Here is a 12,009-nt window from a genome sequence, read left to right as displayed (position 1 = left end):
TTAAATGTTAAAAGGAACCTTTAAATACGTTTTGAGTAACACAAATACTTTAAAAAAAGTTTGTTTCAATAGAAAAAGGTGAAAATATTTTGTTGTATGCATCTATGAAAGAGATATATTTATTTATTTATCTATTTGAACTTTTTGTACAATATGTGTGTACATTGGCGGGCTTATTGCTATAAAGCAATATCTTCCAACCAACCAAAAAAAACAGACTAGTGTGAACGATCTAGGCTTATACCTTTTGATGTCTGTTAGAAATTAGTGGGGAGATAATGCTTGAACAGGTTAAGACAAGGATAAGAAAAAAGAAAAACAAAGATAAGATAAAAACAAAGAAAACAATATATAGTATAAATCTGCGCAAAAAAGTATCTCAGATTAAAATTTTGTTACTTTAAACATACTTGTAGGTTCCTTCAAATATTTAATAAATGAAATTGAATTATTATAAACAAAAAATTGGACCCTCATAAATTGCCAAACCGTTTTTCTATTCACGTTTGGCTCTTTTGGTCCAAGGGGTTACCGTTGCCGACCCCTGAGCTAGGCCGAGGCGCGAGTAGGCCGGGGACCGGGGCGGGTAATTTGTTATCCACCCGAAGCAGCCGAGGGATGAGGGTTTATGGGACGGAGAATTGGGAGATTTACATAAGATCGGGTATTTTATTTAACGTGAGCCGTCGAGATAATAGGCAAAGCGAGGTGAGCATTTGATAGGAGAAAGATTTGTTTTCAACAAAATGCTTAGAAATATATTATATTTCATAACAACTTGCATGTAAAATCAAAGCAATCAAATATTACTTTAAAAATTTGAATAGCATTGGTAGTTTGCATTGGAAAACTATACTACTCAAATTAACTACTCAAACCCATTCATTATTCAATGGGGAAATAAAATATTAAATTATTATTACCAGATTGGTGAAATTAATTTCAAATTGATTTCACGAATCTGGTGGAGTCTTGAATTTTGTACCTTATGTAGCATAGTCAAATTTCAGTTTTAATTTTTACTTCTAATTTTTATTTTTATTTTTCTTACTTCATTACTTTTAATTGTTATTACCCTTTTTTTACAACCAAATTTCTATTCTGTATATACGTGTTTAACCTGCACCTTTATTGTTTCTGTAAGTTTGTTGTGTTCTCATCTAATTGATGAAAAACATTCAAACAATTTGTATTGCACTGTATTTCATTTATTGTACAGTAATATGTTTTTCATTGTTTGTGAACCATAAATAAATAAATTCAATTAAAAATTCCAACCCTTATCCGCTCCCAATGGTGCATAGGTCACTGCATCATATAAACGCAGTGTTATCTTGATTAACACACGAAGGAAGGGTGATCAGCCCTCCGCTTCAGGTACCAGTCCAGGGTAATATCGAATTAATATTAGAGTGAAAAAATCACTTGACCCCCCCCCCCTGGGAATCGTCTAAATGTAAACATTTATACCTGACGATGGAAGCTTAGCTTCCAAAACTAGCCGTAAATAAACTAAGTGTTAAAAAAACAAGTGTTTATAGAAACAAATTTTAGTAATAAGTACAACTTACATTAAAAAAGTACAAATACGCATAGGCGCTTTGTTTAACTGAGATCAACATTAAAATTCGTTCCACGAATCCCTTCTGTAAATGCTTTTCTTTCGAAAACCAATTTTCCGGAAGAATAATTTCTGCACACAGATCAAACCAATCGTGCGCGTGTAAAGCATCCACATTACACGTAAAGCCGCTTCCTCTCCTTCCTGGAGTCTTGGATACAATTCAAATACACATACACAATGTACTCAGGCTATCATCTTACTTTTTGAAAGACCCCCTTGTACTTACTTTTTTCTTTTCAAATTATCTTCGGATTGGCAAGTATCAGTAGATGCAGCTACGTTACGGAGGTATTCGCAAATGCACAATTCAGTATGCGATCGGCTGCGAGAGAAGTCAGACGTGTCCCCGCTCACAATTTTTTTTTCTTCTTTTTTACAGTTTATATTGTTTTTTTTTTTAATTCTTCAAATATCGAATATTTTTCGCTTACCACTGAAAACAATTTATAATTCACCAAATATCGAATATTTTTCGCTTACCACTGCAAATCATGTATATTTTTTTAAATATCGAATATTTTTCGCTTACCACCGCAAACAATGTATAATTCTTCAAATATCGAATATTTTCGCTGACCACTGCAAACAATGTATAATTCTTCAAATTTCGAATATTTTCGCTGGCCACTGCAAACAATGTATAATTCTTCAAATTTCGAATATTTTCGCTGACCACTGCAAACAATGTATAATTCTTCAAATATCGAATATTTTTCGCTGATGATTCGTAAATACTTAATAGAAAAATATTTTTAACTGTATTATTTTTACGTTTCATCTTCTGCGAGGTTTCCTTTTATTCTGAGAATGACATATTTCAAGATGAAAAAATATTGAGTAAATACAAAATATAATCGGTTATACGACAGAAGTAATATAGAATATAAAAAGTGAGTTCTGGGCAAATATAAATAATACGATCTCTTCATGTGCAATCTCTTCGATTGATAACATGATATCCCCTGAGGCGGGTCACCTAGTTGGGGGATTTGTCTGACTCAAATCTGTTGCGTTGAAAAATAATAAAACCATTAAAAAAACGATTAAGCAGGAAAAATTTTAATAAATACATATAAGATTTAAGTTTTTACTGACATTTCTTGGCGGTACTGCATTTTATAGAATAAAATAACAACTACTTATGTAGTTTTTTTCACATGAATTTTTATTTGACCAGCAACCGGGTTTCGTCGTAACCGACATCACCAGTCCGATGATGTCGGTCACGACTATACCCGGTTGCTGGTTAAATAAAATTCACGTGGAAAAAAGAGGTAGCCAGAGATGTCAATGTAAACATCATGTTAAATTAAACATTGTTTAAAAGAGGACATAATTTACTACTATTACTGCTACCATCACGCCGTTCCCTAAAGGGGAAGGCAGAAAGGATGGAACGCCACACTTTTCTGACCTGATATACACTCCTAGCTTTCTTCTTTTTCATCCAGTCAAACATGCCCTTCGATTACGTAGACTTTTGTGACGCCACCAGATTTTAGGTTCTGATTGATCTGCCCGTGCCAAATCTTTTAGCCGTCCTCGTTCTAGTCATTCTCTCGTTATCCATTCGCTCCACATATCCATATGGCCACCTTAAAGAACTTTTCTTAATCCTTTTGAGTATCCCTAGTTTCAGCCTTACATTCCTTTCTAATATATGATGCTGTGTTTGAAAATGATGCGGAAAGCAAGAAAACACGTGTCATCATAGATTCTAAGATATTGTTGTATTAGCCACAAACTGACTGCCGAATCAATTAATGATATTACAAAACTATTGTTACTTATAGGTGTGTTAAATGAGTGTTTTATTTTTATATTTAAATCATTGTTATTCCACAAAGTTGTCAAATCGATAAATGTTATGTATAAATTTAATTTCGTTGAGATTCTGCACTTGAAAATGTAACCAAATAGAATATTCCGACGCAGTCGAGCAAAAGGGCGATTTATTTAATACTCGAATACAACATTCAAAGAAAATCTGAACCAACACACATCCCTCGGGAGCATCCTCTACAAGAGATAATAAAACAAAGCTTCATTTCCTCTATAATGGCCATATTCCATTGTCTCTGACATTGCGCGGCGCCCGGAGCGGTTATGGTTATGACAAGATCAAAGAATATCGAATTATCTTTTGGGCACAGGCAAACATACGTATTATGGAGTATAGCTCTATGGAATATCGGGGTATTTCAAATCAAACCCGTTTATTTTGATGTGCCTCTCTTAAAACAACGGCATGATAGCCTTTGTTACAAGTGGTTCCTACTTATAAATGACAAGAGTCAAATAATTTCGTGGATAACATTGTGGATTTTTTCTTTTAAAAGTTCTTTCTTCTTCTTTGTGTAACATGTTAGGTCCCCCCGACGTCAACTATAACTTGAGAGTGATTAATTCTAGTAATGTTATGGGAAATGTAATAATTTATGTATTTCTCTTTCTTTCAGATCAATGCGGAAAGTGTCCCGGTGGAGCAAAAAGACTGACCCTAAAAAAGTTCTGCAACAACGACTACGGTCAGTATATGGACTTTGTAGCCAAAGCTATTATTTACGAGTTGTTTTGTAGAATCATGGAGCTTGATGTTTTTTTTTTATTGTGAGGAAAAGTATTATCTGTATTTAGGAAAAGTATATATCTGTATTTTTCTGACTCTCTTAGGAATCGACCCCGGTACTAAGATACCGGGATCGATTAGTACAAAAAAATGTTTGTGAGTATGTGTGTGTGAACGTTAAACTTATTTTATTTTCAATATGTTTTTTTTTATATATTAGTAATAAAAAGTATTGTTAGTTTTTTTCATTGTATTTAAAAATTTCAAATAAACTTATATAAATGTACATATTTATTATATATATATATATATATATATATATATATATATATATATATATATATATATATATATATATATATATATATATATATATATATATATATATATATATATATATATATATATATATATATATATATATATATATATATATATATATATATATATATATATATATATATATATATATATATATATATATATATATATATATATATATAGGTATGTCAAATTCTTGAAATCGGCCGGGTCAGGAGTCGTAATAATCGTCGGGTATGTATGAGGAGATGCATGAATGTAGAAGAGGCAAAGAATGTTTGCAAAGACAGAGTGGTGTGGCGTTCGATTCTCTCTGCCTACCCCTGCGGGGAAGCGGCGTGATGGTTAGTTAGTTAGTTAGTTAGTTATATATATATATATATATATATATATATATATATATATATATATATATATATATATATATATATATATATATATATATACATATATATATATATATATATATTTATACATATATATATATTTATATATATATATATATTTATATATATATATATATATATATATATATATATATATATATATATATATATATATATATATATATATATATATATATATATATATATATATATATATATATATATATATATGTACATGTGAACCTTAGAGGCTTGCACACATCACCTCAAGGTTTGGACTGAAGTAAAATAAATCAAATACAATTCGGTGATAAGATCAAGCATAATCGAAAGAGACAAGTTACCAGGAGTACAGAAGTACAAGGAGTCTATGTTCATCCATCTAGGACTGAGAGGATGATTTCTTAAATTGTATGTCTGTGTTGCAGCAATAATGGGGAAGATCGGTCATATCAAGAACGGCCCTGGCGAAGACACCGACCCGATGGGGTCCCGGCGGGCGGCGGGGGCTCGGGGGGCGCAGCCCGCGTGGGCGCGCGCCACCATGGGCGTGCAAGCCGTGTACAGGCGCGGCCAAGGCTCGAGCCTGCGCCGGGGGCCCGTCGTCCTGCACGTAAACAGGGAGGATCTCGCGTGCGACTGTCCGAAGATGAAAGAGAACAAGTTAGTATAATATCATATTCTGTCCGAAGATGAAAGATAGCAAGTTAGTATCATATTCTGTCCGAAGATGAAAGAGAACAAGTTAGTATCGTATTCTGCTCGAAGATGAAAGAGAACAAGTTGGTATCAGCTTCAGTCCGAAGATGAAAAAAAACAAGTTAGTATCATATTCTGTCCGAAGTTGAAAGAGAAGAAATTAGTACCATATTCTATCCGGAGATGAAAGAGAACAAGGTATCATATTCTGTCCGAAAATGAAAGAGAACAAGTTAGTATCATATTCTGTCCAAAGATGAAAGAAAAGAAGTTAGCATCACGACATTTTCAGTGTGTCTAAATACTTGTTCACAAATCTGGATTTCTCCACCATCTCAGCATAGATGAAGAAGTATATTTTTAGTTGAGATATTAAAGATCATGTAATTTTTTTTTTCAGATTGTATCTTATACTGGGTATAGAGGATGAGGCAGAGCTGTATGAAGGGGGGGAGGCTGAACTCATGTTGGGCCCTGAGACCATCGTCGTGGAATGGAAAGAAGAGTGGCGCAGGCGCATGCGCAGGATGCAGAGGCGAGCTCACAAGTGCAAGTACTCCTCGTCCTACGCGTAGGCCCATCGTGCCAACCTGCACCGGCCTACCGGGCCCTCCGAGATCTGTCTTCAAAAGGGCTTCAATCGAGTGACCTAAATCAATCTCATCTTCCTCGACCCTTCAGAATTACAAATGTCTACCTAAGATTTAATTAATATCGTATTTAATAACAGGTATCTAACGTAACTGTTATACGCTTATTTTATTTTTTTGGTGTTGTCGGAATACGGAATTTAAATGATACTTTAAAATAACAAAATAATGTAATATGTTGTCGCACATCGTCCCAAATGCATGTAACAATTTTATAACTTATAAAAAATGTTTCAGTATAATTTCAGTAAATAAAATGAACAATATTAATATTATTTATTTTATCAGACACGGGATTATCATCCTACGGAAGAGATGTCAATATTACAGATATCTCAATTTGATATCAAACATATATATTTTAAAAAAGGAAGAAAGAAAATAAATGCATACTTTACTAAATTCTTAAAGATAAAATGAATTGATAGATATGTTAATTCTATAAAATGCATCTGGAATAATCGGTGCATACAAATGTCGCTAATATTAACATGCTTTAATTTTTCGTAGTTGTAAGGGATTAATTTACCGCTAAAATGTTTTATTTTCCAATCATAATATCCGTTTTAGCAGTTCAGTTAATAAAATCTTTACTAAGGTTTGATATAAAATAAAACAGTCTTGACGAAATCTGTAGCAGAACGACAATTTTCATCACAAATATGTAATCCACCAAATTAGAACGTCACACTTTTGGTGCGTATAATCAATACCCTCAGTGGTTCCCAATTATTTTTCCTGAGTATCACTTCTGACAGCATACCTCAAACTTGGGTACCCCTTAAAACGAGAATGATAAGTGAAAATTAAATCAGTTTATTTTTTCATTTATTATCATAAAAATGGAGTTGTAATGATGGTGAAAATCAGATTAATGTGACAAATATTATTTAATTATCTTATTTGAGTGATTAACGGACTTGCTCCTTGATGCAACTTCGGTTACCCTTGGGATTGCGCGTACCACAAATTGGGAAACACTGTCCTACAACACTTGTTATACAACAGTATCATATTATATCCCATAAATAATAAAGAACGCATACGTTTGGGATTTTCACTGTCTTAATGTAATTAATTTGGCAGTGGGGCAAGTTTTTAGTATATTATGAAAATAGTGAATATAATAAGGTTTGCATTTCACGCCATTTTATAACATAATGATTAAAGTTTGCATATTTTCGTAGCAGTTAGGGGCGGACGAATATGATATACCTGTATTTTAACTGTTTTAAGAAGGGTTTATTTTTACGTGAGAGCCATAAAACAAAGTACACGATCATTTAGTAATGAACCAAGTGGCCATAAACATTCCGTCATCCCTTGCTGTCGATTAGCTATTTTGGACTTGATGTATTATCGGTCATTTTCGCGATGCGGATGCGTTTTCAAAATTCGCATCTCAAGGCCTCCACGATATCGACATAACTCCTATAAGTGCATGCGCCGGAAAGGTTACTTTTTATAAGGCTTAAATTCGATTCTACCGGTAGCATCCATCCGAGTAATAAGCATACTAAAGCTTATCACTAAACAAACTCTCGATATGTCCGCCTCCGTAGTGTCATTATACTACATCAGCACGCTCGGCTACCGTACTGGAGGTCCCGGGTCCGACTCCCAGGAGGGGGTCAAATAAATATAAGTGATTTTTTCACTGTAATATTTATTCAATATTACCCCGGACTGGTGCCTGAAGTGAAGGGCTGACCACCTTTCCTTCGCGTGTTAACGAAAGATAGAACTGCGTATAAACGATGCAGTGCCCTATGCACCATCGGGTGCGGATGAAAGTTTGAAGAATATATGATAACAGAACGACGCGGATAACAGAAATGGGTAGTATACCCATTTATGTATGTTAATGTTTGGCAAACAAACATTTCAACGGATGTAAAGCGTTAATTTTCCATTTTCTTAATTTTTTAGTTTTGGCCTGACGTCATCGACGTTGTTTTTTCTCATTCCGATATTCTCCTTCTTTAGATTTTTTACGTTTTTCAGGTATAAGTCCGCCCCTAGTAGTCGTATTGTGTCCCCAGAAGGCGTTGTGTTTTCTGTATTTACAATATTAAAATTGTATTTATTGTAGATTGTAACGTGTTCCATTATCACCGCTGTATAAAGATGTTTATTTATTTCACTTGATATTTTGTAATGTAAGGGTTTTCATAAATGTATCGGTGTTAGTACGAGGGGTGTGTATATTTTGTGATATTTGTTAAAGAGATGAATTCACGCAATTTATTCATTTCAGCGCTTTAGTTACTTTAATTATCCACAGCAAATATGGGTTTATTAATTACAAAAAAACAGTTTTCATAAATTAAAAACAAACAAAATAATCAACAGTTTTCTTGTTTTTAATAAACTAATGAAATATCCTGTAGATACGGCTTAGATATTTAAAAAGCTTTTTTCAAAGGCTTGGCTCCTTTTTATAAATATGCGTATACGCACCCAAAAACATTTTATTTTATTATTATTATGTTTCAAAAAGACGCCATTTGCAATAAATTTTTTGATTTACTATCCAGAGTAAGAATAAAATCACCGACATCTATATCCAAAAAAAATCGTTATTTCATCAAATAAGCACGTACGAAAAATAGTGTTAGTGTCATATCGTAATTATTATCTCAAAACAATAAAGTTATATCTAAATAAATATTAAAAATTAAAATGTTTATGATTATTTCATTTTTTTCTTTGTAAGAGGATTATCCCCAAAAGTGTACAGTATTATTAGAATTAATAAACTAACTTGAAAAAAACTAATATAATAACGTGTATTTAATTTTAGTTCCGAGTCAGTTTAATTATTTTAAGTTATTATTTAATGTGGAGATTTGAACCCGGTCTAGTTTTTAAATATATGTTTATTTTACATCTGCCATAATCGAATTAATTTTACCACTTACTTATAACGTATATTAAATTATTGCAAAATCAGGCACAATTATTATGTTAAGCTTACTAAAAATTATTCTTATTTATGTTCTTTTAATATATTAATTTACTTAATAAATAGACTTAAGAATATAATTTTATTTTAAATGGTGTCTACTGCAATAGGCAATATTGTTGATAAAAACAAATTTTTATCGAGACGTCGTCATTTATTTATTTATTGGTCATTTACAATGAATAATTGTGTTAGCTTTGTATTATTGATAAACCACGATAGCCTTGCGAGGATATTTTTAATACCACCCTTTAAATGATGATCCCACACCCCGTCAAGATATCTAAAATAATTCGGTCACATCAGAATTTATATATTAATTTTATCATTGGTATGCAAAGGAATTCAGAATCAAATTAATTGAAAATATATAGAATATTATCAAATACTATATTATTTATTGATTCGGCATTAACTTTGTGGAATGATATGATTAATTTAATTTAATTAAATACTTGAATTAAATTAAATTAAATTAAATTAAACACTGAATTGAGTTTTATTTACGACTAGTTTCGAAAACGACAATTGTTTTCATCATCTGGTACAAATTAAAACTAATTAAAACAAATTAAGTTTTAATTTGTACCAGAAGATGAAAACAATTGTCGTTTTCGAAACTAGTCGTAAATAAAAACAAAACTCAATTCAGTGGATTGTTCAAGTGTTTAATTTAATTAAAATTATCAAATACTATTTTGATTATATTTTAACTGCCTTGCTACACCAGCATGTACAATATAATTTTATTTTTCTTAAAATATATCCGTATGTAGGCCTAGGCTGTTTGATCTTAGTTGAGTACATAACTAAACTTGATATTAATTAATTTTCAAAGTAAAATACTAAAAATAGGAAGTTTTATTTTGGAAACAGGTAGAATTGGGGATGATAAAGCTATCGGTGTAAGAATTGATTTGATCTAACTTAAATGTTGTCCGCCTCCGTAGTGTAATGGTCAGCACGCTCGGCTACCGTTCTGGAGGTCCCGGGTTCGATTCCCGAGGGGGGTAAAATAAATATGAGTGATTTTTTCACTGCAATATTTATTCAATATTACCCTGGACTGGTACCTGAAGCGGAAGGCTGATCACCTTTCCTTCATGTGTAAACGATCAAGATAACACTGCGTTTATATGACGCAGTGCTCTATGCACCATTGGGTGCGGACAAGGGTTTTATTATTATTATTATAACTCTTACAGTTCATCATGGACCATTTATTATTTTATAATTCACTATGAAGTCTTTTGTGTGTAGTGTTCTAATTCATATGCATATTACACGTCGTATTAAAGTCATCTCATGTCTTATATTATTTATTGATTTAGCGTTTACTTTATGGAATATCATGATTATTTAAACAAATAAATTAAAACACTTGGATAAGACAACTTTTTGCGTTTATTAATGTAAACACGACTAGTTTCAAGAACTATAGATATTCTCACTGAAAAATGAAAAAAACAAACTTTGTTTTTTCACAAATTTACGTGTTTATTTTTTTATATTTAAATCTCAAATGTAATTTTCGATTCCACTTATTATATTTTTATTTTAGAACTATAATATTTCCTTGTAAAATATGATTTGTATTTAGGTATAAAATTTGATAAGCTTAACTAAATTAATACTTTTAATTATTTAATTAATGCATGAAGGAATCACTTTCAGAATATAATACCGCTTTTGTGTAAAAAAATACTTAATATTATTTCTGTATTGATAATGTATGAAGAAGAAATCAAAATATGTTTCATGTATTAGAAGAAAAAAATGGCGTAGAAATTTGGTAAAATCGTTTTTAACTGAAAATTTCGTTTCCAGTAAATAGACGATTAAAGCCGCTTGTGCACTACACGGAAATTTACCGTCCAGCATCCGGTTTTGAAAAATAAAAGCGACTACGACAGTTTAGCGTGATCGAATTTACGCGCAACGTGTTCACGCACCGATCAAGAGCACCGATCCGAAGAAAGATGGACAAAAGCACAAGCCAATCATCGTTTTATCACGCTAACTGAAGTGCCGGACAAAAAAATTCTGTGTAGTGTACAAACGCCTTAGGTGTTTTTTTTTTCATTTTAATAATTGCAAAAATAATTATCTAAAGTAGTGATGCGTACTCTAAAGTTAGAAGTAGGGCATTTCTTTGTTTTCGTCTGGAAAAAATAAATTATAGTATAATTTGGTATTTGTTGTATGTAAATCCTGCATAGAGGATGCATTTGAATAATATTATATGTAATAATATCTAACGTCTTGTAGGACACCTTCTAGTTTGTATTATGTAAATTTATAATACTTAATGCGTTTAATATGATAAGTTCAATTTTCTATCATTGTAATATGTATTGTGAAGTTGCAGATATATTAAAACACATAATTCAGTTGATTGCGATTTTTATTTTACAATTTCCCCTTGCAATAAATCCTAAGCACTTTATAATTATTATATTTATATGGAAGCAGAGGAAGACCGAGGAAAACTTGGCATGATGAAGTATTTCAAATATTTAAAAGTGGTCAGGTCAGGAGTCGGAATAATCGGCAGGTTTGTATGAGAAGATGCAGGTATATTGAAGAGGCGAAGATTATTCTCAAAGACAGATTCGCGTTCTATTCTCTCTGCCTACCCCTGCGAGGAAGCGGCATGATTGTTAGTTATTTAGTTTAGTTATATGTTTTGTTATTGATGGTATTTTATTCATAAATCTATTGAATATACTGCGAAAATGTGAAAGGGATCCAACACCATTACAAATATACAAATTTCAAAAATTAATGCAATCTAG

The 12,009-nt window shown here is 31.8% G+C and overlaps 1 protein-coding gene across 6 annotated transcripts in view; it reads left to right on the top strand.

Moving 5' to 3' along the window:
* The window catches only part of NetA (Netrin-A), a 335,944-nt gene extending 324,335 nt beyond the window's left edge, over window positions 1-11,609 (top strand). For all 6 annotated transcript variants that reach the window (XM_088259914.1, XM_088259909.1, XM_088259912.1 and 3 more), the window contains 3 exons: window positions 4,084-4,152; window positions 5,329-5,563; window positions 6,000-11,609. In XM_088259914.1, the coding sequence (XP_088116040.1) occupies window positions 4,084-4,152; window positions 5,329-5,563; window positions 6,000-6,029 (334 nt within the window). In that variant the 3' untranslated portion in view covers window positions 6,030-11,609. The remainder of the gene's footprint in view (window positions 1-4,083; window positions 4,153-5,328; window positions 5,564-5,999) is intronic.
* The last annotated feature ends 400 nt before the right edge of the window (window positions 11,610-12,009 follow it).

This window comes from Brachycentrus maculatus, unplaced genomic scaffold (genome assembly GCF_059751285.1).
Source record: "Brachycentrus maculatus isolate JH-2025_06_01 unplaced genomic scaffold, ASM5975128v1 h1tg000121l, whole genome shotgun sequence".
NCBI classification, from domain to species: domain Eukaryota; kingdom Metazoa; phylum Arthropoda; class Insecta; order Trichoptera; family Brachycentridae; genus Brachycentrus; species Brachycentrus maculatus.
Note: the sequence above shows the minus strand (reverse complement) of the source record. Positions and strands in the feature narration are given on the sequence as shown.